The sequence below is a fragment of the Diplotaxodon limnothrissa genome, linkage group LG18 (assembly GCF_057381915.1).
Source record: "Diplotaxodon limnothrissa isolate DT_005_m linkage group LG18, D_limnothrissa_male_GT1.1, whole genome shotgun sequence".
Classification (NCBI taxonomy): domain Eukaryota; kingdom Metazoa; phylum Chordata; class Actinopteri; order Cichliformes; family Cichlidae; genus Diplotaxodon; species Diplotaxodon limnothrissa.
In genome coordinates, this window is record NC_140613.1 from 7,233,816 (window position 1) to 7,260,568 (window position 26,753).

The 26,753-nt window shown below is 42.4% G+C and overlaps 1 protein-coding gene across 1 annotated transcript; it reads left to right on the forward strand.

The window, feature by feature from the left end:
- Positions 1–1,292: 1,292 nt before the first annotated feature.
- Positions 1,293–25,222, forward strand: LOC146613006 (uncharacterized). Its single transcript, XM_085378177.1, has 14 exons — positions 1,293–1,481; positions 3,225–3,283; positions 8,347–8,486; positions 9,540–9,724; positions 15,476–15,700; positions 17,301–17,423; positions 17,633–17,723; positions 20,267–20,334; positions 20,480–21,299; positions 21,466–21,628; positions 21,860–22,206; positions 24,123–24,196; positions 24,466–24,512; positions 24,918–25,222. The coding sequence occupies exons 1-13, from the start codon at positions 1,377–1,379 to the stop codon at positions 24,499–24,501; spliced, it is 2,436 nt and encodes an 811-aa protein (XP_085234303.1). The 5' UTR covers positions 1,293–1,376; the 3' UTR covers positions 24,502–24,512; positions 24,918–25,222.
- Positions 25,223–26,753: the final 1,531 nt, after the last annotated feature.

Consider the following 26,753-nt stretch of genomic DNA (forward strand, 5'->3'; position numbering starts at 1 on the left):
ATCTAAAACAAGTTTGAAGCCTTTTATTGTCTATAAAATAAAAAGTTTCCTAATTTTTAATATCAGTATCCACCACTGTACCACTATATATACAGTACTGTGCAGAAGTCTTGAATCACCCATTTTATTTCTTTATATTTTGCTTCCAAGGAGCCACACTTGTAATTTTTTTAACAAGATCTTTTACAAGTGATCTTGAGCAGTAGCTTTCCAGGCTTTCTGGAGATTTTTCAATGTTTTTCATTCATTTTTACTCCAGTCCTTGTACCATTTTTAGATGAATGTTTTTGTTTGTTTCTTTGTAAAGACACTAAATACTGATCTTTCAATTGTTCCACCGTGAAAAAGCTCCATAATCAAAGCACATAAAAGACTTAATCTAGCAAACAACCAATTTTAAATGATATCTTTAAGCACTTTGTTGCCAGCAGCTTTCCTGAGCTAACTCTACAAAACAGTGTGACTGGTATAAAACAGCATTTTTGCTCCAACAAAAATGGTGATTAACAAAGAGCTAGTAGCTGAAAACCTGTCAGTGTGTCCGTAAAAAAGCAGGAAACTGGACAAGTGGAGGACAAAAGTAGAAGTGGCACAGTACAGTGTCTGAAAATCATGTTCTTAAGAAAGAGAACAAAAACCATTAAAGAACTGACACCAGAGCTGAGAGATGCTTTAGCCCTTCAGTTTATTTATCTACTGTTTGCTGAAACTTCAGAATAAGTCTCAGTGGAAAGGTGGCTGCCAAGAAGCCAATCCTAAGGAAGGGAAACAAGGAGAAAGGGCTGAAGTATGCCAGATTATACAAGAACTGGACTGAAAATCAGTGGCAACAGATCTTTCGAAACCAAATTTGAATATGTTGTTTCAAATAATTGTCAATATGTGTGGAGGAGGTCAGCCATCTGTAACAGACTGTGGGGGATGATTCATTTTTCAGCATAACAATGATCCCAAACACACAGACCCCCCCGAGTCCAGACCACAACATTACTGGAATCATGATGGAATCATCTTGACAGAGAATAAAACAGCAGACAGCCAAAATCTAAAGAAGAGCTTTGAATGTCTTTCAAGAAGAGTGTAGAGAAATGACAAGAAAGCTTCCCCAACAGAGTTCAGGCTGCGTTGAGAAAGAATAAAGAAAGAATTAAGCTTTGTTTTCATGTTTTGGTTACATTTTTCTTTAATAAAACTGGTAAATTTCAAATTATGCTTCGTTTTCTTCCAAAGACACAATTTCCCATGCTGCCTTTCGAGGGGGGCGTCGTCAGCGCACATGTGCGCACGCCGAATAGCGAGCATGTACTGAAGTGTAAATAACCCGTCAATATTATTTGCACTTTTTCCCGGTTTGCCAGTCGGTCCCGTCGGACAGCATGGCCTCAGAGGAGGACGACGTGCTGCTGTTTCTAATCTACCAGCACCTGAAGGTGAACGGCTACCAGAAAGCTGCCCAGGTGCTGGAGAAGCACGTTACCCAGGTAAGAAGTTTGGCTTAAATTTACAGTCTAATATTTAGCGTGCAGTCGGTAGACTGGGTTCTAGCTCGCACACGTTAGTTAAATGTGAGTAAAAAGACAATTTTTTTTTATGTGATTTCATCAGCTGACATGCGCATCTTGCTTGTTATATAACAACTTAAATATAAATGTGATGTGTGTTTGCTTCAGTGTGGCTGTCGGTAAGATGCACTTCAGTCTGTGTGTGTGCGCGACAAAGCGTGTGGCTCCTTGTTCAGGCCTTCTGGAGGAAAAGAACATTATGTTACAGGAGCTGCACAAAGCAGCTCTGCTCCTGCGGCCTATTGCTGCACGCTGTCACCCCATTCAAAACCTCATCACCTTTTCATAGTGTTTAGTGATAACAGTTGACCTTTTTTATCTAAAGCTCCTGGAGCTGCTGTGATAAGTTGATTAATTGATTATTTCATCAATTTAAAAATAATCGGCAGCTTTTTTTCAAATTAAATAGCCAGCTGAGATGAACTTCTACTTACATATTTTTCAAATACGAGACCTGGATGCTTTTCTCTATATTTCGCTGTAATTCACTCGTTTTTAGAATTTGGGGTATTTGGACTGTTGCACATAATCACTGCAGCTCTTGATTATCCAGTAGCTGTGCCGATGACATCTTATGATGCAACCAAACACTGTAAAATAAGCCTTTCTGGTATTTTCTTTTTTAACAGGGGAAATCTAAAAAATAATATTGTCTTATTCTTCCTAAGTCTGTCTGTTAGGAAACATGCGCTTAGGTGTGATGTAAGCTTTTCCTGCAGAGCTTATGAGATAAAAATGTCATTGTCAAAAGTTGCTCATACTTACAGTGGCGGGTGCTCATATTTAACATGATAAAAGAAAATGTAAAAAGTGAGATCAGAGTCGGTACAGGTACAGAGAATCACAAGGGTTCTCTGTTTGCAACAGTTCTTTTCTATTTTGGCTTCACAGGTCTGAATGCAAGTACATAAACTCCGCCCACCTGCAGTTCAGACCTTCTGTTTACAGGGACGGCCAATCTGAAGAAAGTTGGCTTAAAGGGAGAGTGAATTAACTGAGCGGTCTGCTGAAGTTCATTATAAGATATCATTTATCTTTTCTTTCATTTTACTAACCACTTATCCAGCATTGTGTCGCGGTAGCTGGAGCCTGTCCCAGCTGTTACAATGCCAGAGGCAGGGTAAACCCTGGATAGGCTGGTTCCTAACCATTAAAAAGAGGGGGGAAGGGTTTTTCAGACACGGGATGAGCTGTGGGCTCCATCAAAACATAAAAATAAGGAATATTATACTGTCGTAGAGTTCAAACATAAAACGAGAGCTGGAAAGGACATAAAACAACACCTTAAAGTCTGAATGAAGTTACAGCAGCAGTCTTATTAGAATTTACTTACGAGTGTCCTTCACTCCTCTATGTGAACATTGTGTATTCATCATACTCTCTTCTTTGGCATATTTTACATGAATTCACATCTGGAAGCTTGTGGCAGCATTCCTGCAGCACAGGAAATTTGTTATTTCCCTTTGCTATCTGTGTTTTTTTCCTTTCTTCTTTTGTCTATGTAGTTATGGGACGCACAGGAAGTTTAGCTGAAACAGAGACAGAACATTCAGGGAATCAGTGAAAAGGAGAAATTGTATTTTGAAAACACTCTTGAAGAGTCAGTACTGAGCAAGTTTTAGATGCACAGTATTTCTCAGGCTGTTGTGTGTTGTGTTGTAGGTGGAGACACCAGTGGAGAGCTCCTCCACCCTACATGATATCTACACAGGCTGGATGAAGTAAGTCACACCCAGTTACACACTTGTATACATAAATATATAATGCCACAAGTTACCAAAAAGAAAGTAATTATAAGAAAATTGTAAAATTTAACATTCTTTGTGCTGTAATTGTTATATGTGCTGCAAATTTTGTGAAAACTGACTGTGTACAGCAAACTGTACAGGTGAGCATGTGTAGATTAAAAATGTCAGCAGCTGAAAACAGGATGGGGCTCTCTGGCTCCCAAAGAACCTTAAAACAATCATTTAATGGTCTAAAATGAGATTAAGCCCAATGAAGTGCATAAATAGTGGCTTTTTCTCATCATCCTCTGTTTTTCTTTATCTCCACATTTTATGACTTCCTGCTTTTTTGGAGTCACAGCTCAGCAGGTAATGCGATTCAGAGACACACTCAGCTTAGGTGATTTGTAGACTCCACGCTGTCTGTGTGAGCAGGATGCGACTGGTACGGTTTGTGTGAGTGATTTCCTGGCCTTGTGCCCAGTGCATTCTGGGATCACCTTCAAATCCCTGCCTCCCTAATGAGGATTAAATGGGCATCAGATAAATGGCTAAATCAATGACATCAGCTCATTTAAGAGATAAGATAAGATAGAACTTTATTAATCCCTCGGGTGGGTTCCTCTGGGAAATTCGATTTCCAAAAAGCACAGCAGAATCAGAATCAGAATCAGAATGGGTTTATTGCCAGATGTTGAGGTTTACAACATTAGGAAATTGCTGCGGTGCTTCAGTGCAGACAATAAGAATTAAAGTGCTATGTAGAAAGAAAGATATGTGCATGAGATATACATGAGATATATACATGAGAATAAGAATTATGAGTGCTACGTAGAAAGATATATACATGAGTGCAGGTGGTGATCAGTGCCAGACATGAAATGATGCAGTGACACAGCGTAGGGTCATGTGTTAGTGGCGGGGACAGTCATATGGTTATTGTTCATGTGTCCAACAGCAGAGGGGAAGAAACTGTTCTTGTGGCGAGAGGTTCTGGTGCGAATGGACCGGAGCCTCCTGCCTGAGGGGAGCAGGTCAAACAGACTGTGTCCAGGGTGAGAAGGGTCAGCTGAGATCCGGGCTGCACGCCGCAGTGTCCTGGAGGTGTACAGGTCCTGCAGAGATGGGAGTCTGCAGCCAATCACCTTCTCAGCAGAGCGCACAACACGCTGCAGTCTCTGTTTGTCCCTGATAGTGGCTCCAGCGTACCACACGGTGATGGAGGAGGTGAGGATGGACTCGATGATTGCAGTGTAGAACTGCATCATCGTCCGTGTTGGCAGGTTGAATTTCTTCAGCTGCCTCAGGAAGTACATCCTCTGCTGGGCTTTCTTGATGACGGAGGTGATGGTGGGCTCCCACTTCAGGTCCTGGGTGATGGTGGTACCCAGGAAGCGGAATGAGTCCACAGAGGTGATGGGGGTGTCAGTCAGGATGATGGGGGGGAGTGGGGCTGTGTGCTTCCTGAAGTCCACAATAATTTCCACTGTCTTCTGGGCATTCAGCACCAGGTTGTTGTGGCTGCACCAAGACACCAGACGTTCAACCTCCCTCCTGTAGGCAGACTCATCCCCGTCAGAGATGAGCCCAATGACGGTGGTGTCATCTGCGAACTTGATTAGCTTGACAGACTGGTGGGTGGAGGTGCAGCAGTTGGTGTACAGGGAGAAGAGCAGAAGAGAAAGAACACAGCCCTGAGGGGAGCCGGTGCTGATGGTCCGGGAGTCCGAGACATTCTTCCCCAGCCTCACGTGCTGCTTCCTGTCCGTCAGGAAGTCAGTGATCCACCGGCAGATGGGATCAGGCACATTCATCTGGGAAAGCTTGCCTCGGAGATGGTCTGGAAGGATGGTGTTGAAGGCAGAGCTGAAGTCCACAAACAGGATCCTGGCGTAGGTTCCTGGGGAGTCCAGATGCTGCAGGATGAAGTGTAGGGCCATGTTGATGGCGTCGTCTACAGACCTGTTGGCTCTATATGCAAACTGCAGGGGGTCCAGGAGGGGGGCCGTGAGGGTCTTGAGATGGGAGAGAACTAGGCGCTCAAATGACTTCATGACCACAGATGTCAGAGCCACGGGTCTGTAGTCATTTAGTCCAGTGATCCTAGGTTTCTTGGGGACAGGGATTATGGTAGAGGACTTGAAGCAGGCAGGCACATGACATGCCTGCAGTGAGGAGTTGAAGATGCCAGAAAACACTGGGGCCAGCTCGTTTGCACAGTGTCTGAGGGTGGCAGGAGACACACCGTCTGGGCCGGGAGCTTTCCGAGCATTCAGACTCCTAAACTGCTTCCTCACATCTGCTTCATGAATATGAAGAGTTGTGGTCGGAGGAGGTGGTGTGAAATCCTCTTTTGTGTGGGGTGAGGGGGCGGGTGTTGCAGGTGAACAGTTTGAAGGTGGTGATGGCTCTATGGAGGGGGGAGAGGTGGGGGAATGAGTGTCCAAAGTGCCTCTATTGTTGGGGTCGTTGGAGGTGTGAAGGCTGCCTGATGGCTCGTCAAAACGGCAGTAGAAGTCAACGACCGAAGTTACAGTTACAGAATTGTTATATATATACACACACACACACACACACACACACACACACACATATATAAATACAGAGACAAATATAAATAAAATATACAAAGGGGATAAATAGAATAAATAGGAATAAAAAATACAAGTGAATTGCACATTTCAAGTATTGAGTCTATTGCACTGTTGACTATTTACAAAAAGTATTGCACAAGGTATTGTACAGTGAGGTGAAGAGGCACTACAGCTTAGTTGTTCCCCTCTCCTTTGTCCTCCTGTTTCCCCTCCCTCTCCCCTCCAGAGAGGAGTTAAACAGTCTGATGGCGTGTGGGACAAAGGAGTTTTTAAGTCTGTTACGGTAGTTCTTGTCTTGGGGAGAAGCAACCTGTCACTGAACAGACTCTTCTGGTTGTTTATGGCCGTGTGCAGAGGATGCCCAGCATTGTTCATAATGTCCATCAGTTTCTTTAATGTCCTTTTCTCTGCCACTGTCACCAGAGTGTCCAGCTTCATGCCGACCACAGAGCTAGCCCTCCTGATCAGTTTCTCCAGCCTGGATGAGTCCTTCTTTGCTGTGCTGCTCCCCCAGCACACCACAGCATAGTAAAGTACTCCAGCAACCACTGACTGGTAAAACATCCTCAGGAGCTTCCTGCAGATGTTAAAAGACCTCAGCCTCCTGAGGAAGTACAGTCGGCTTTGGGCTTTTTTATACAGGTGCTCTGTGTTGCATGACCAGTCCAGTTTATTGTCCACCCACAGCCCGAGGTACTTGTACTTGTTGACCACCTCCACCTCCTCCCCCTCTATCTGAACCGGCAGTGGACCTTCTCTGGACCTCCCGAAGTCCACAACCAGTTCCTTAGTCTTTGAGGTGTTGAGTTGCAGGTGGTTTGTGTGACTCCATGCGACAAAGTTCCTCACCAGACTTCTGTACTCCTCTTCCTGATCACTTGCCGAAGTGAATCTAACACTAAAATAACAGAAATCTGCAGAAGTCAATGGAAATACATAATTATGTGCCAAATATAAGGCACCTCTGATTATCAGAAAAACACTGTTTTCAAACAGCTGCTCATTAGGGATAAGTACTCATAATGGTACTTAGCCCTATTCTAATTAATGCCACAATGCAAATGATCAAAAACCTGTAGTTCTTAGGCTTCTGAGATTCACAGAAATGTTTTTCTTTTCAAAAGCTGGTGAATTCAATTAAATATTATTTATATAGCGTCAATTTACAACACCTGTTGCTTCAATGTGCTTTATAATGTAGGTAAGAATACACTTAACCTCTCCAAAGTTAGCTGACACTTTGTAAGCGAGCACTTGGCAACCGTGGGAAGGAAAAACTCCCTTTGAACAGGAAGAAAGCTCCGGCAGAACCAGGCTCAGGGACGGGCAGCTAGTTGGGGGTTAAGGTGGGAGAAAAACACAGAATTGAATTACTTCACTGCACTGATAAAGAGTAAAGACATGTAAACAGAACAGTGTAGTCTATAGCTGTGCTAGCTATTTGCTTCCAAGCATAGCTAAATCAAGTCGAATGCTTGTTTACGTTCACGACCATTTAGGCACACCTTCCCAGTACTGGGTTAGACTCCTTTTCTGCTTTGAGAGCTGCCTTAATTCTTTGTGACATAGATTGAAAAATGTGCTGGAAACATTCCTCGGAGATTTTCCATGTTTATAGGATAGCATCACACAGTTCCTGCAGATTTATCCGTGGCTTGAGTCTCCCGCCGCATCCCAAAGGCGCTCTCTTAGATTCAGATCTGGTGCCTGTGGAGGCCATCTGAGTACACTGAACTCGTGTTCAAGAAACCAGTTTGAGATGTTTTGAGCCCGATTGCTTATAAAAAGATGGATGTTGCCACTGCAGCATCACGTATTAGTGCGTGTTGGAACACTAAGGCTCGCCATTTTGGTGTTGGTGAAACCGGATGTAAATGGCCTGTATTTGTATAGCGCTTTACTAGTTTTACTACTTTACTAGAGATATACAGATGTATGTTATGTTATAACAGTTTGGAAACTGGAGAAAAAAGTTAAATTATTAGCCATGTAACTGTTCCAAAATGCTCTAAACACTAAAATGGTCCAGAGTTCATTTCAGACTTTCTGGGCTGAAACTTGGCACGCTGCTATCAACTTAAGCAATCTGTGTTTGTAAATCTGCTAATTAAAGAGGCCACAGTCATAACTTTAAGCATCAGCAAATTCCATTTAAATGATTTATAATAAAGATTAGCCCTGTGTACAATTGTGATGAAGGGAGAAAACATACATGAGGCCAAAAATACTTCTCATACTAGCATGTAAACGTGTTAAATTCATGCCTGAAGTTGGACAATTTAACTCGGGAATCTGTGAGTCTGAGACTCACTTTTAGAGTCAGCCTCAAGTGGTCGCTGGAGGAATTGAGATTTGCATTGACTGCGTTTTTCAGCTCATCAGTTGGTGCTTTACCTAATGTATAAGCATAGCCAGTAAAAGAAATGTAATTCATTTGTGTGTGTGTGTGTGTGTGTGTTACAGACTGTACTCCCTAGCCCAGCATGCCAAACAGGAGACACAAGAGTCCAGTTACTCAAAGAAAAGCATCAAAGCAGAGGCTGCAGACACCAGGCTCTCCAGTGTCACAGGAGGAGATGATGTGGATTCCAACCCTCCACTCGGTAAATTTTATCTTTGATTGCAGTAGTTAGGACAAAATAAAGCCACTAATATGTGCACATCTGTAGCTGAAATGAATTTAATTAATTAAATGTCAAACATTTTCTAATTAATGCTTGTTTAAATCTTGTGGATCTCGATTTCTGGAGAATGATGATTTCCATTTTTATTTTTTCTGATGTTTTATAGATACATAGAGCAACAACTTGGCAATTAATTATTTTAGCAACCTGTCAGTCATACAGCTGATTCATTAGTTTATCTTTGGAAGATGCAAGAAATGAGGAAAACGTAAAACAAACAAAAGCCTCTCTGTAAAAATATGTTTTTGTTTATTTATCTAATGCTAATTTAAAGCTAATTTAGCAGTAAGCTGAAGTTTGTTCCACAATGGGCTCCTGTGCTTTGAGCCCACACTGCAGAAGTTGTAACAGTAATTGATTGTCTGTGATTTAAAAGTAATCAGTGAAAATTTTAATTGGGTTCTGTAGCAAATGGGAAGCCAGTGTAATTCTGCCAGGACTGGAGTAATGTGTGTCGAGTGTTTGTGACTAACCTCACTGCTGTAAATGGTCAGAAGCTCCTCTCCTGCGCAGCTAGCTCACAGTGTAGGAGACGTTTCTCTACTTTTAAGATCAGTCTTCAAACTTCCCTTTTTGATAAAGTTTATTGTTAGATTCTTGCCTTCTTTGTTCAAACTGGACACTTTTTGTTACTTCTCCACATCACCTGGACTTTTTAGGGAATGTAACTACTAGATCGGTTGACTCTGACACGTGCCTCAGTAATGCTGCTGGGTTACGTCTCGTAACTTGTTCATACAGGATCATCTGATTGTTGGGCTGTTATCTCTAATATTGTAGGGTCCTTACCTTACAATGTAAAGCTCTTTGGGGCAACTGTTGTTGTGAAATTGGCGCTACATAAAGAAAACTGAGTTGAACGTTGCATTTTATAAGTTATCCTTTTTTTTCACTCTGTGTTTATTTCTTTTACAAATCTTGGCACCGGTGACTATGAAGCCAGTCTAAAATATATTTGATTTTCTCTTTCAGAGCCTGGGCCTGATGTTGTTGAGCCACTGAAGGCAGAGAGCATCTCTGAGAGTGTCTGTGAGCAGCTGCTGGCTGCTGATAATAAATCCCAAGCAACAAACTCTGACAGCGAGAGCGCCGGCTCCTCTGACAGTGAAGTGGAAGAAGAAAAGATAAAGGAGGAAGAAACAAAAACAGAGCAACAGGTGAACATCTCACATATCATGAAAAATGGGTTTGAGTTTTTCTGTGCTAGCTTTGCCCCCTTTTTCTCAAAGTGAGGAGACAGAATACTTTCAGTTAGCGTAGCCCTGTTGTGTCAGTGCTAATGTGTGCTTCATATGGGAGAGTCAATAAGGACAAACTGAATGTTGAGCGTAAATGTTTGGTATTTAGGATGTGTTGATGAACACGTGCGCCGAGAAAACCAGAAAATATCCTGTAGCCTTCAAATGGTATTAAAATCACAGGAGAAATAACAAGATAAGAAGGAGAATCATTTTTCCCAGCTAAGATGCTAACAGTTTATTTCCTGGCATGACTTAAGCTTTAAAAATGTGTTTTCTTAAATTCAAAAGAGGTTTCTCAACAACAGCAGCTGCAGGAAGGCGTGGTTGTGGTTGGTCCTATGCAAAGTTTTGCAGCACGTCTGCATGCTAATAATCCTTCTCTCTGTCACCAAAGAGTTGCGTAAACAGACACAAAGGCGGCGCCATGTGTTCTGCTTCTGCAGATTAGCTTTTACAGGTAATAATATTGACATTCTGACACCCAAACAGTACACTATTATCTATAAAGACACATCTCCTGGATGCACTGGTACGCATCTTCAGTAATGTATCCTAGGGTCATCAGGTGTTTCGGGTCTCACAACATCATACACCCTCGCCCAGGCGACCCAGCCGGGGGTGATCAGGCCCCGACTTGCGTACCAGTAGCTACCCACGGATCAGCCCTCTTAATCCACAGCCACCTTGTGGCTTTCTCTGCCGCTTCACTCACAGCCTGGATGGCCCTCTTCTTGGTTGCCCCAGCCACGCCCAGCCGGCCTAGGACTTTGCAGAGTGATCGTCCTGCAAAGCCCCTACAACCCACTTCTATGGGCTCATAGAAAGTCTTCCAGCCCCTTCCCCTGCACTCTTGCACTAGTTCCTGGTACTTTCCTCGTTTCCTTTCATTGGCCTCCTCGATCCGCTCTTCCCAGGGCACTGTGAGTTCCAGCATGATCAGCTGTTTTGAGGCCTCAGAAATAATTATCAAGTCTGGCCGGAGTGATGTTTTTACAATGTTCTGAGGGAACTTTAGTTGTTTACCCAGGTCAGCCTGTAGCTGCCAATCAGAGGCTGTGTTGAGAAGGCCAGTTGTCAAATGTGGGCGCACCTGGGGTTTCTCTCCAGCCTTAATAAAAGAGATTGCCTTCCTCGGAGCATGATGGTGCTTGCTGGTGCTGATTGCTAAGGCAATCTTTTCAGCAACTACTCTGAGCACCTGGTCGTGCCGCCAACGATACCGACCATCGGCCAGGGCCCTTGGGCAGCTGCTAAGGAGGTGTTCTAGGGTCCCTCTTCCAGAGCACAGGGGACAGGCAGGTGTCTCGCTCTTTCCCCACAGATGGAGGTTTGCTGGGCTTGGCAGAGTGTCGTATACTGCCTGCACTAGGAATCGGATCCGGTGGAAGTCTGCCTGCATGATGTTTGCCCAGGTGACCTTGCGCTGCAAGGTGCTCTCCCACCTTGTCCATGCTCCCTGCCGCTTAAGGCCTACAGCTCTACTTACTCGCTCCTCCTCCACACCTGCTCGGAGTAGCTGGTGTCTCTCCTTTCCCTGTGCCCTGCTGACCTGGGCCTTTGGGACGTACCCCAAGCCTGCTCCCCCTGTTGCTAAGACCCCCATCAGTGTTTTCTGCCTTAGGCGTGACTCCGCCACCTCAACTGCCTTCTCAGCCTTCCACTTTCTTCCTGTCCTTACCTCAATGCCTGCTGATGCCACCTTGCAGTCTTTAGAATCTCTGTACTGTAAGGCTTCTCGTGTGCGAGCCACCTTGAACTCTTCTGTGAGACCACTGAAGGGTAACTGCACGCTGTTGCTTGTCCCATACAAGGCAGCGCTGGTGAGACTGCGGGGAAGTCCCAGCCACTTACGAAGAAAGCCACTGATCTTTCTTTCAAGGGATTCCACAGTAGTTATCGGAACTGTATAGACAAGCAAGGGCCACAGGATTCGGGGCAGGATGGAATGCTGGTAGATCCAGGCTTTAAATCTTCCAGGCAAGCCGGACTTATCCACCTTAATAAGCCACGCTCCCAGCTCCTCATTTGCCTTCTGAATAGCAGTAGAGTCTTTCAGGCTGGAGTCAAAGAGTTTCCCCAAGCTCTTAACTGGTTGTTCCGTTATGGATGGAATAATGGTTCCTGAAATTGAGAACCGGAACTTGTCCGTCACCTTGCCCTTCTTCAGTACCATCGATCTTGACTTGGAAGGTTTAAAACTCATCCTTGCCCATGAGATGAGTCTCTCAAGACCTTGCAAGATCCACCTACACCCGGGAACTGATGATGTTGTAATGGTGAGGTCATCCATATAGGCTCTGATAGGGGGCTGACGAACACCTGACCTTGTTAACGGCCCTCTGCACTCCACCTCCGCAGCCTTTACCACCATGTTCATTGCCAGGGCAAAGAGCGTAACTGAGATGGTACAGCCTGTTATTATACCTTTCCGGAGTCGGTGCCAGTCTGAAGTAACTGCCCTAGCAGTGACCCTAAGCCTGAAATTGGCATTATAGTCCAGGATTAGGTCCTTGATCTTACTGGGAACATGGTGGAGGTGTAAAGCATGCTCAACCAGTTTGTGTGGGATCGACCCATACGCATTAGTCAGGTCCAGCCACAATACAGCTAGGTCGCCTCTGTTCTCATGGGCTTCTCTTATAAGGTGTGTAACTACACCAGTGTGCTCTAGGCAACCAGGAACTCCTGGGATCCCCCCCTTCTGAACTGATGGATCAATGTAATTGTTTCTAAGGAGAAACTCGGTCAATCTCCGGGAGACAACGCTAAAAAACACCTTCCCCTCCACGCTCAATAGCGAGATGCTCCGAAACTGGTTTATGTTTTTCGAATCCTCCTCTTTGGGAATCCAGACTCCCTCTGCGCACCTCCACTGATCAGCAACTCTCCCTCTCCGCCATATCACCTTTAAGATCTTCCACAGGTGGCGGAGCAGCTCTGGGCAGCGCTTATAGACAAGGTAGGGTACGCCACTGGGACCTGGGGAGGATGCTGAGCGGGCTGCTTTGATGACCTCACACACCTCCTTCAAACTTGGCTCCGTCAACTTGAACTCTACTGATGGTGGGGCAGGGTTGATGAGAGCTTTGTTTGGTCCCAAGTCTTGTTCCCTCAAAGGGTCACTCATGGTCTCATGAAGGAAGTTATTCACCTCCTCTGCTGAGCACTCCAACTGCCCGCTTCGCTTAACCCCCAGCAATTGTTTGGAAAAGCGAAAGGGATCAGCAATAAAAGCTGCACGTTTCCTGGCTCTCTCTCTTCCTCGCCTCCTGTGCCATTCTGCTCTACGGAGGGTAAACAGTACATTTATAATCTGAAATAAGCTATGCCCTGAAGATAACAATCATATTTTCAAATATTAGCATCTTAAAACTAAAGTAGGCGAGGAATCTCCAGCAGACCTTATCTAATTAAAGATGAATCTCTAAATTTGTACGATTAAGCATGAAGTGAACACGAGTTATTTAAGTCTTATCTCATAAAGCAACTCTTGAAATAACTACGAGCAGGGAAAGATAAAGGTGCGACGTGTTAATGATCATTAACCCTTTAAAGCCGGTCTGAGCGGGCACGCTCCATTTTGCATAACTATTTTTAAATCCCGGTAGCTCTGCAACCACGTAAACTAGCGCAATAATTTTTTTTGCATATGAAACCGGAGGAGTTGTACTTACATCTTATGCCATCAGCTTGTCCTCAGTCACGGTTTCCTTCCACATATAGCTTTGCAAAAATTGCATAAAAAGCGCTTGCAGTAACAAAAACATAATATTCCAGAAACACGCTTTGCCGATCCGATCAGCTGTTTGTAACACTTCCTTCGTCCATCAGCACGAACTATCGCATGTCCGCCATGACCTGCCCGAAACCGGAAGTGACGTCATTTGCGAAAATGTAGTTTTTTACCATCAGGGCCTTATGAGCCTATACTGGTGTTTTTAAAAGTTATCTTTGACTTTATGACTTTGTGTCGTTTCTGGGATGCTTAGGACTCATATTGCACTGCTGGAAATAGTTTATTTTCATGCATATGCAGTTTTTTTTGCAAATTTGCATTATAAGATTTATTTTCGTTTTTATTGCAGTATATAAAAATTGGTGTATTTCAAAAATAAAACTATGAAGACACTCAAAATAAATTTCCTGTGGTGGGAAACTATTTTGTGCAACTTTTTTGTATTTACAGTTCTGAGGGATAAGCCTCTTAAATTTCTCTAACTAGAAATATATGTTAAAAAAACAAAAACGATTTTCAATTTTTTTGTAGTTTATTGCACTTTTTTGCAATTTATGTAATTACTATGCACTTAATGCAGACATATTATTAAAATTTGGGCTATAATGGTTGTATTGATGTATAGCAACTTGAAATGCTCCCAAAAATGGCTCCACAGCATGTAAAAATATAATATAAGCTCTGGCGCACTTGGTTCTATGGTAGGTCTTAAAGGGTTTTAATGTAGGAATATTTTTACTTGGGGTTTATGTTTTAAAGGTTTTCATTAAAGTTAAAAGCAAAAAGTAAAAAGCGTTCGAGTAAGTATCGAGTGCTGAGCGTTGTTACAGGAGGAGGAAAGCAGTGCCATCATGAACACACATAGCTGTTGTCCAGCCACTGTAATAATGTGCTGATAGATGGACAGTAGCTGCAGTGTTGTTATACGCTTGTGAAACACATTTCCACTCGTCTCATCTGTCCTGTATTAGTTTCCTCTGTTGTTATTACTGCTGTGTGTGTGTGTGTGTGTGTGTGTGTCTTGTCTGTTCTTTTGTGTTGGCCCAGTGATGCAGCAGATAATGCCGTGTGGACACAGAATTGTGTGCGTGTGACAACGGTAATCTTCAGAGACAAATTGTGTTGCGTGCTCGTTTCTGTGCGAACTATTCGTTGTGGTTTCTGTCGACAGCTGCTGGAAACCCTGATTGCTTTGTGTCTAATGGTAAAAGCACTGCGGCTTTCTTTTTGCTGTACAACAACAACAACATCACATTCTTAACGGCAAAGATGTTTCTACTCAGCAGAATTTCTAGTTTCTTTTAGTTGTAGTTTTCGCCAGCTGGTTGAATTAAATCTGCTCTCTGTGGATTAAAATGGACTTCCTGTGATGTGGAGCGGAGCTAGCAAGTGCTCCAGCGACACTCAGTGGAGTCATATTTTTACTTTTGGATTGCATATAAAGAGATGCTAGCATCTCCTCCTCACGTGCCTTCTTGGCCTGCTTGGACTTGATGGTGTTTTTTGCAGAGGAGTGTGGTTTGTTGGGGGTTGTTGAAGTAGCTCCCTTTTTATGTACTAAATATCATTGGAGGCTGGCACATGCAGCTATCGCTCTCAGGCATATCTGGGTTTGTTGTTGTGCATGCTAGGGGACGTAAACACAGGGTGTCTCTATCTATATAGTCCAAATATATTTGACACAACAAGTTTAGTCTGTGTGCGAGTATTTGAAATTGCTCTGTTGCATTGTTTCCCCCAAACGTAAAAAGCCTGTACACTGTTCTCAGTATAGCACCTCATTTGCAGTGAAATATAGTCTCCAATAAATGGGGTATACAGAGCAGTAAAAAGATCCTCGAGTGTCTTGGATTTGTCTTCCTGAAACTAGCAGATATTCTGAGTAAACAGCAGGATGCAAGTTCTTCTAACTGCCTGTACATATTTTCCAGTCAGCTCCAACTAAAGTGTATGCTGAGGCGTCCAATGAGGCAGAAAGCCTGAGCTCTGCCTCTTCAGACGCTGAGGAAATAACTGCACCCAGCCAGGGTAACAACAACCTGGTGTTACCTGATCAGGCTGAGGACCAATCGCAGGCCCCCGATCCAGCCGAGGCCTCAGTCTCAGGCGGTGACCTTAAAGTGGAGCATCAAGAGGGCAGTGATGATCTGAAGCAGGTTAGCTCATCAATTTCATTTTAAACTTTTGTGTCAGATGTTTATTTTTCTTTTCATCTCATCATATCTCGCAAAACTTTTTCATGCGACTGACACTTGAGCACATATGCATCACTCGTTCTACCTTGATGTCTTTAAAGGCCTAGTGTGCTGTTTAATTTTCCTCCTGGCGCACTGGATCGCTCTGCAATGAGCAGAAATGTTAATCACCTTAAACCACACTCATAAAAAAATGGGAGTAGCTGTTGATTCCTGGCTCAGCAGAGCCTCCTTCTCCTCAGCTCACCTCTGCACAGCTGAAACTTATTTTGCAGTGGACTGTTTGTGTTGTTACGCTTCTAGTAGTCAACACTGCAGACAGCCTTTCTTTGCTGAATTGTGAATTTTCTTTTAAGACTTTACTGGAACGTAAAAGATTGCGATTAAATGTCACCGTATTAGATGTTGCTCTTAATTAGTGCAACAAGTCGGTGCACTTTAAAACTCTGTATTCATGTTTAAATCATCTGAAGCTCCAACAGAAACAGAAACGTCAGATTTAATTGGCATTTGCATTGCTTAAACAAGCAATTTGGTGCCAGTTGTCAACAAGAAAAAGATCAAATAAAAAACATACAGAAATTAAATGTATGATTTTTTATTTTATTTTATTTTATTTTTTTTGGCATAAAGATGATAATTTGTGGTGCCACCTTTTTACCATAATAATAATAATTCTGCAACATTCATCTCTCCAAGTGTCAAAACAGGACTGTTTTGACACGTGCCAGCAATGAATAATTCATGTTATTTGGTCAGTTAAATAGCGTTGTATTTGCAAGATTTATTGCTCACATGTGGAAAGATGGAAGCGCCAGTAATAATAAATCGGACATGAGCAATCAAAAAGCTGTAAACAAAAACCCTGATCAGCCAAATATTAATTAATTGTCGCCCAAACTGTTGTAAACATCTGGCTCTGTTTACAGACTAGTGCAGCATGCTGGTGTGCTATGCATCAAAGATCATTATGCTTGTTCCTCTTATGCTCATATCCATAGATGCTTAGTTTATATCAAGTCTTAGACTATTTTTTTAGTTAAAAAAAAATATCTAAATTTAATTGTCATCTTCCACAAAATCCAGAGCATCTGGAAAAACAATAAATCGGCAGAAATGCAACTTGGGAAACAAATATCAGTCCTCTTGTTGTTATTATTGCCCGCATGCACACATCAACATAGACCTAAAACTAAAGATTATCACCTGCACTGGTATCTAATTTGGAGAAAAGCAACACACAAAAGAAACTGCATTCAGTTTTGTCCCAGCAGTCCCAGCTGTCCTCTTCAGCGAATGCCGCCATGCTTGGCAACCTTCAGAAAATGGTGCCGGCTGAGTTGTAAAGCAGATACTGGCCGGCGCTGGCACCAGCGCCTCCAGGCTGGAAGTGTTTAAACCATTATCCATCTGACTTCTCTTTAGTGATGCAGCCATGTTTCCAAGACTTAACTGTGGCTTCGAGTGCAATTTTAGCTTTTATTGACAAAAATGAGCTGTATTAATTCGCCTTTGTTTTCTTGTAGGATTAAATTGATCTTTCTGCTCTGTTTTTCTCCAGGAAGCAACCACAAACACCTCAGAAGACATAGAAGAAGCTTCGGCGTCACAGCAGACAGATGTTCCCACTCAGGAAGTCAGCGAAGCCGAGTCTCCAGAAGGTGAAGAAGCCACAGCAGGAGAGGTGCAGTACTGCTTCATATTCATATATTAATTGATACGAGTACAGAACCTGTGATTGCTTTTATTATGCATCCCTGAAGTGCCTGCATATTTTGATATTTCCACTACAATTACAAAGTATTTAAATAATTCGGTTAAACTAAGAACTAAATCAGTAAAAACTTGACTCGTCATGTCTGGTGGTGAAAGACCTCTGTTGACCTCTTGCAGATGCCCATCCTGGTTGAACCCACCACCTCTGACCTGACAGCTCTGGAAACCAGTGACCAGCTCGGAGATGATCAAGCCCCGCCCTCTGCAGGTATTAACAGCCAATAGATTTTTAATTACCGGTTTGTTCTTTTCCCCCTAAATGCATGGCATCTTTTCCGTCTCTTTCTCACTGCTCTGACAAGAGTCACAAGCTGTTGTTAAGAAACCGAGGCTTCAGTGCGGCTGCCTCTGCAGCAGGTTTCTTTTAAGTATTATGAAAATCAGTCTGATAACATCTGCCGTCCAGGTTTGTTTCCACAGTTACAAGAGTTTCAAAATTTCACATTTCTGCTCAGGCATGAAAATCACTGCAAGGTTGATTTAAGAAAGAAAGTGAGATTTGTCGTAGGGTTGCATCTGTAATCAGAATGTTTCTCCTGATTGATTGATTGATTTAAACTTATCACTAAATTCGTAGTTATGAGGACCCACACATTCATCTTTCCGTATATACGATTACATAAGACAAAGAGAAGATGCACGTGCTCATGACCGACATAATTAAATGATTGATTATAAGAATATTACACACATTCATGTAATCTCTAAAATTGGTTCATCTTTATAGCGTCTTATCTTTATATGTGAATATTAATGTTGTATGCTCCGCCCCTCCCTGAGCCTGGTTCTGCTGGAGGTTTCTTCCTGTTAAAAGGGAGTTTTTCCTTCCCACTGTCGCCAAAGTGCTTGCTCATAGGGGGTCATATGATTGTTGGGTTTTCTCTGTATGTATTATTGTAGGGTCTACCTTACAATATAAAGGGCCTTGAGGCGGCTGTTGTTGTGATTTGGTGCTGTATAAATAAAGTTGAATTGAATATGTATTTATGATTACTTGGACATCTTTTTCGTCATAAGTCAACAATAGAGAAAAAAAGTATAACATTACTTCTCACTTGGAGCGTGAGCTCAGGCAGCTCGATGCTCGTTTCGTAAGCTGTTGTGCCGCAATGACAAAGAGTTGAGGTTAAGTAGGATGCACTTCCTAACATATGGGCACAAGGTCTTCAGTTTTTCATTCAGCTACACCGCTGAAGGATCTGAAAACTGTGATGCATGAAGAGCTCAAGTCAAGGCAAACGAAAAGACCAGCTGTTCTCAACTGAAGAAGACTAAACGGTCTAAAAACTCATATTTCGTAGCTTCAAGAAGAAAGACACATTTCAACCGGTTGCTTTGCTGAGCAGTTTTCTTTTTTCCCCAAAAGTTTAATTAACCTGGGAAAAAACTAAATATTGTCACACCTGAAGCCCATCTGTAGCTGTGACCTTGGTGTTCGCCATTTCCTCGCAGGACACTCATTTGATTAAATCAACTGTGGTTCGTCTAGCATGACGCACACAAGGTTGTTGTGAGCTTGCAAATCTAGTGAGAATCCAGCCGCCTCTCAACACGTTTCTTGTGGTGATGTGACGACACACCTCGGGAACAGAAGGGGAGATGGATGTTGGCTTTATCTCGACTTGTTGTGGTGGAGGCGTACAGCTGTGAGGCTCGACTCTCTTTTCATTTAATGGCTGCTGATTTGGACGAACTGACCTAAAAGTTATTCACTGATATTAAAAAGCAGTTCCAAAAAGGGAGTTGTTGTTGGAGCGGTTTCCAACAAAGCACAGCTTCGTCGCTGTACTCTGGATTTACTTTTTTCCATTTATTTACAAGGGAGAAAAAAGGCATTCTGTCTTTTCATTTTTCCTTTTATTGACAGCACGTCATCTCCGGCTGTTTAAGCACAGAAGTTTTAGACAAAGTTTGAATATTTTTACCCCGAGGCAGCTGGATTCAGTGCCAAAACTTGTAAAAGAGTTTGACAGATTTCTGCCAAAGCCGGAGAAACAGCAGTTGTTTTTCGACGCCACTCACTTGTGTAACTTCTCAGAGGAGTTTGTAAAGCTTGTCACAGCTTGTTAAGTAAGCCGGAGTTATGACTACTCTGAGAGTTGCAATCATCTGGAAAACAATCGCATCTTTCACCCAAAAATTTGAAAATGATAGATGACGTTTGAATAGAAACGAAGGTTTTTCGCATTCTGACCTGTCAAACACGGAGGCAGTTCTGGATTTTACTAACTGAACTGCACAAATTCCTGGAAAGGAGCCTTTTGTTAATAATATTATTATCGACCTGAACTTCCTGCTATGACAAGTCCAAACATCTGCTGCAGAAAGGCTTCAGAGTTGGATTCCTGTGGGGGGAGAGGGTTCTGATGCTGCTATCAAGAAAAAAAATACACCTGGAGATGCTCGTCAAATAAAAGTGTTAGATATATCACAAACATGTCGTAGTGTGTGCTCTGCTCTCCACTTTAATCCTCAATACATCAGACAGAACCCAGCCTGAGATCCCATCAGGGCAATTTAAAATGTCTCGTTATCTTATTTTTCTTTTCTTTTATGACCAAACAAAAAAACTGCCGTATGACTCATGTCTCTTGCTGTTTTTCCCAGAGTTGCCACTGTAATAGACTGTCGACTGATTTTAAAAAGATGATTTTATTGAGTCTCACGTCATGTACTTAAATCTTAAAGCTCTGATCAGGTATAAAAGACTACAAATGTAATCTAATGTAGGCATTTTATAATGTTTTTCAGACCCTGATGGTGAATCTAAAAATCCAAAAGAGGAGGAGGATGACGTGGAGGAGACAAAGAAATCTGAGGTGATACAACTACTTAACTATTTATGGTGAAGATAGGTCTTTGCCAGAAGCAGATGGGGAATAATAATGAGTACATTTGCACTATCTGTAATGACTTTGTGTATATGCAGCATGTTTTAATTCCTGTATGTATCTCTGCACTCAGACGTCAGAGGTCGCAGATCTTTCCTCGGAGCTGGAGGGAGACACGGAGATGTTGAAAATCCCCGTGGACACCGGGATCCAGAGTGACCTCTCAGCCAGTCCAACTGGTATCAAAGTCACGTTGGTTTCAGAAGAGCGATCGGACCCAGAGGCCTCCATCATCATCAACATCACAGTCAAAGACGACGAAGCAGCTGAGCGAGAGACCAGCCACCTGTCCCCTGAGGAGACTGCCGAGTCCTGTAAAGACCGCAGCACTCCCAGGAAAAAGAAAAGGAAGAGCAAACAGGATTTTGAGACGTCAACAGCAGACGCATCGATCACGGACACACCCAGCAGCATTGATGCATCTACCCCAGATCCACTCAGTGACACTCCTCTTCCTAGGAAATCTGCCAAAAAGGAAAAGAGAGACAAAAAGAGACAAGAAGAGGTGACAGAGGATGGCGGAGATCAGGAGGATGAGGTTGAGGCGTCTCAGTTAGCTCCACCAGACAAGAAAAAGAAGGCTAAGAAGAGGAAAAGGGAAAGAGACGAAGAAGAAGAGAAGGAAGAGGAAACTCACACTGTCACTGAAAACAAAATTAAAAAGAAGAAGAAGAAGAAGAAGGCTAAAGATGTGGAAGAGGAGGAGCGTGAGGCAGGAAGAGCAGTAGAGGAGAAGGCTGAGAATCCTGTGAGTCTGGCAGAGACAATGGAGGAGAAAAAGAAGAAGAAGAAAAAGAAGAGAAAGGAAGGAGGTCAGGAGAACGAGGCGGTGCAATCTGAAGAACAACCAGCAGGGGGCAGTAATGGCACAGAGGAGAAAATGGAAGCCACAGGTAGAGAGAGAGAGAGGAAAAGCCTTTCCAGAAAGTTCCCTGTAATAAGACATTAACTTGTATTTCATGTGGCCTTTACTCTTAATCATTAGTGGTGATAAATCTAGTGTGATTTTTAGATAACTTTAATTGTGCATTTTATTTTCTTTTTGGCCTGCTCCTGCAGAGGGAAAGTCTTCTTTGGACTCCTCGGCCAAAAAGAAAAAGCGTCTCAGGAAGAAGCTCAGCCTGAAGAGGAGATTAAAACTTCATAAGAAGGAGAAGATGGCGATGAGGTTGATGAAGAGCAACAAGTTATCTGCAGATCAGAACCATGTGAGAAGGAAGAAGTGAGTAGTTTCTGCTTATCTTTGGCATATTTCTTCATAAAACTACAAGTGAAACAAAAGCGAAGCCAAACGATTGTAGAACTTGGCGCTGCTATCATTGTTTCAATGTCACCTTGCAGAATTTTGATGCTGTAGAGGTTCGTGCTACCAGTAGTACTTTTTACAAAGAGTATGTGCAGAAGGTTCTTACAAAATCACAGTAAAAGTTAAAGGATTACTTCCATTTTTCAGACAGAAACACCTACAAGAAGAAACAAAGTCAAGCAAAAGACCCAAAGTTGAGCCCATTCGGGAGGACGAAACGCCAAAGAAGAAGAAAAAGATGCAAAAACATGCTGACCTAGAAGAAAATTCGTCAAAGGAAAACCAACCTCCCAAGGCAAAGAAGGAGAAGAAGAGGGAGCTGCAGGCTGAGGATCAGAGCGGTGTGGCAGATGACCAGAGTGCTGCGATTCTTGATGATGCCGATACGTCGGCGCTTTCAAACGGAGGGAAGAAGAAAAGGAAGAAGAAGAAGGCGGTTAAATGCGAGGAAGCTGCCGAAAATGTGAGCCAAGATGTACCTGCTAAGAAAACAAGTAAGACTTTCTTCTTACTAAGTTAGCATTCATGTTGCGCTATATTAAGGGTGTGACAGTTCATGAAGTCTTGACACAAACATCTGCAATATCATCCTGCGGTACCATTGATCTGCAACCAGTGTGGTGAAAGCTATAATGTTTAAAGACTGCTGCGGTAACAGGTTATAACCTGTTACCGCAGCAGTCTTTAAACATTATAATATAGAGTATTATTGTTCGTCGTCATACTGGAGGAAGAAGAAACCATGACCCAGACTGTGAGATATGAACTGAACCATAGTTACAGCACTGCTGGGATAAACACGATGCTTGGAGATCCACCTTTAGCAGCAATAACTTGAAGTAATTGTCTTCTGTTGACTTTATCAGTCTCTCACATTGTTGGTATACACTTTGGTATACTCAGTCAAATGAAGGTGCAAGGAGCTCAGATCCTGTGAATGCAAAACAAGCATAAATCATCACCGTAACTGACAGCTGGTATGAGGCGTTTGTGTGTTACGTGGTGTTACACATGATGGCCAGATGTCTATATGTCGGTCTTTTCTATCCAAAGGACATTATTCCAGGAGTCATGCGATTTATGCAGATGCCGTGCTGCCATGTTCTCTTTAGAGTGAAGAGGCTTTCTGTCATCAATTTTAACATGCTAACTGAGGCCTGTAGAGTCTGAGCTGTAGCTCTTGCGGTTTCTCTGAGCATTGCACCGATGGAACTTATAAGTAACTTGCTGGGATATGTTCACTCATGGGAACATTGTGGCATTGCGTTGATACTCCCGAATGCTCCAGACCGACTGCTTTTGATCAGTTAAGTCAGTTTTATTAGCAACACCTAGCTGCTATTTAGCCTTGTAATTCCTATACAAACAGTAAGAATGTGCATAGTTTTTCAGGACACTACGTCACAACAGTGTGCAGTTCTTTAGACTTTAACTATATCTCACAGCCTGCTTTTGGTTTTTGAGGTTCAGTGACCTGCACAGGCTGAGAAAAGGACATGTCAGGACAGACTCCATAAAACTGTAATAAAGCATTATCATAAAGACGCTGTCTACATAAAATCCACAAAGCTTCCTATCAAAGTAAACGGGCTGGTGAGCTTACCGACAGAGAAAAGCTCTACAGCGCATCCACCTGAAGTTCAAAGGTCAGCTTGTTAACAGTCACAGTGCAAGGCTACACGAACTCAACAACCTCACCACAGGAGAGATGGAGCGATATCACCATGTCTTTAGTTTTTGATGCATTAATGTCTGAGAAGGACAACCTGCTACCCTCTGTAATCTTCCACTGTGGGGCCATCACCTCACATTTGTTGCTGGATGCTACATGAGTAGATTCAAGGTTCAAAATAATCCTTATTAGTAACAAATCGTGCATTAATGTCGCCCCTCGGTTCATACACCGTCTAAAACAAAGACGTAGCTGCTGTAGTTTTCTCTCTCGGCTCAGAGCTGCACATTTGTGCTGTTGCAGGCACAGCTGAGAGTACACTGCCTCTCACTGTAGTCTGTTACATGATATTGAATCATATTTATAACCTCTGAAGAGAAACTGGTGTATTCATATACAGAAGGGGAAGAGACAAGATTTTTAGTTCTGGTTTCTCTTTGTAATCAGAGTTCTAGTGACCAGTTGGAGGTTTTTGTTGCAGACAAAAGGCCCATGTGGAGAGCTAAAAGCATATATTTCCACCTGTAAACAATGACCGTGGCCCAGATGTCTTTTGGCTTTCTCCAGTTTATCTTAAGTACACCTCTGCCTGTGGATAGGGGGAAACTATTGCAAGATGATGCTTGCAATCATCCAGAGAGGTGAAAAAAATGACCGTGCAGGGGTTCCACACACACCACACTACCACAAAGTGCAGCAGTTCCTTTAAATGACTTCATAATGTGCTGATATTCACAGAGAAGAGCAGACTACAGGAGAAACTAGAGGTCGAGCCTGCTGCAGACACACACACTCCTCCAGCTGCTTCTGGGGTAAGAAACTCTCATCCTTCCTTTTAAAATATTCAGAGTTATAGTACGCCGCCGTTTACGTTTCCCCTCGTTAATGAGACTGACTGACAGTTTGAAGAGACAAGAAAAAGAAATCTTCGGTCTTTGCTTAAGTTTTTTTTTATAGATCTGTGAAGAAGTGTTGGCACTCATCTGGCTGCGAGGCATTTTAAAGTAAACTCAAAGTTTCCTCTCCAAATAATTTGCATGGAGAAGCAGTTAAGCAATATTATTATTTTTTCTTATTCCAGAAAAAGAAAAAATCTTCCAAGAAGAAGACAAACTGATTTAAATTTGGGTGAGTAGCTGCTCGAGCTTTCCACTTAAACTTTATTGAAACTAATTTGTGAATTTAAAACGCTGCTTTCAGAGGTTCAGCTTAACTCCTATACGGCCGTCTCCGAGTCACCGTTCAGGATTTTCTATGTGAAATGAAGCGTTGCTCGTGCCTTCACAGGCTCTTCAGAGGCCGTGTTCATGGGTCATCTCACCTGTGATTAAAAAAAGCATGTGCTTTTATTTTTTCATTTCAGAACTCCACTGCAGCCTCAGCGCTGCTTTTTCAGAAAACGTCAAACAAACAGAATCAGAAAATTGTTTCGTGATTGTAGCTTAACGCACAAGTCTGGTTTCTCTCTACAGCAGACGCGGCATCATTGTCTGTTTACTGAGGATTAATTATGACTTTCCCTTTTCTTCCCAGGGCGTACTCGGGAGGATGACTGCAACTTGGACCTGAAAGCCTAAAAATGTCAGCGTCTTTTCTCCCGATTATTCTGTCTGAGGTTCATTTTTCCACGAGAAACAGATTTCTGAGAGGTGCTGGGAGTAACTTCGCACTACCCTTTGTTCCTAAACTGTGAATTTAGCACAATACACACCCTAAACCCCCCTTTATTTAGCAGATTCGACTTTAAAGCTTTGTTGGAGGCAGACCTGCTCTGCCATGGGAAAAAAAAAAAAAAGCATAGTAATTGGTCAATGACTTTATTATGCATTTCATTCAGCGCAGCCTTTTTAACTGGAAGCTTTTCCCATTAAAGTCTCATTAAAGAAATGATTTAAATGAGCTGCCTATCGTTTGAAAGAATTCACGCAAGTGAAACATAAATTTCTATTTAAATCAAAGAATTAGATTACTAACAGGATTGCTGTGAATTTTTTTTTAAATCACAGTTTATCTCTTTAATCATTTGGCGTAAAATGGCCCTCGAGTTAGTCAGCTTGCAGTTAGTTTAAAACTGAGAGAAGATGGGATCTGAGGATGTTTGGAGGCTGTGAAAGATGATTAATACGTTTCTACTGCAGCGCGAGACACATTTCGGCTGCAGAGCAGCTCTGTCTGCAATCTGCATCTCCTCAGAACTGATAAAAACTTATAAAGGGGGAACTTTCACAGTCGTGTGTCTTCTTACAGTCAGAGGGGCTCACAAACCTCCACATCTTTGAGTTTGAGTTAGAAATAAGCTAATAAGCTAAGGTGGCTCGATTTTCTTTTTTGTCGGTTCTTTTCTTTTCATGTGAACTGATTGATAAACCAGCATTTGTGTTTGTTTGAGGTAGAATATGTAGTTTTGTTCTGATGTGCATATGATGCAAACTTTGTCAGCCATCAGCTATGCAAATGATTAAATCCCGCTGCTTTGTACAACTTTAACTGCTTAAATTTGCCGTTCCTAACGACGAGCACGTTTCGAGAACGCCGGTCGTTAATAGCTTTAATTCTGCAGCGGCAGTAATTTTCTTTGTTTTCCTTCCCACACTGTTACACGTGCTGTGTTTCACGGTGAAAGTCAAACTGGGAAACTGATCTAACTTGGGCATGAAATTATAAAGCAAATGGCATCACGTCAACAAAGCAGCGTTTGTTTCTTAGGCGATTAAACCCAGATGTGATGCTGTTTGTAAGGTTTGTGCTGTCGAAGCTCAGCAGGAATCATTTCACCTCTGCATCCATCCCTCGTGACATGAACACTGTTGATATAAGTGCTTCTCACGTCTGTTTCACAGTCGATCGCTGTAATCAAACCCTAAAAACTTCACATTTTTGGAAGAAATGTTTTGGTTGTGATTCAGTTATTTTGTTTTTGATTGCAATTTATTTTATTAAAACTAAATTCAGTCTAAATATAGTTGAAATAAGAACAAATTATACATATTCTGATTGGTTATATTTAGGGTTGGAGTTGTCACTCGGACCTCGCAGGGTCACTTTTTTCCACTTCAGAACTTTTGAATAGAAATCCTCATTGTTGAAATATGCAAGCAGATTAAAAGCTCAGGGAAAGTTTACATGAAATGCATTTTATAAGGTAAAACTTGAATCTCACTAAGATTCCTTATGCAGTATTTCACATTATAATCTCATGGCGATGTAATATTATATTTTATCCCCTTAAAAAAAAATCTGTCAAATCTGAATCTGTAAGCACATAAGTGGTGATTTGATATACCTTTAAAAAAGTAGTGCTGTGATGTGTTTTTGTAAAAAATTGGAGCCAAACGGCTCATTAACCCAGCTTCTCATAATTAGAAATAA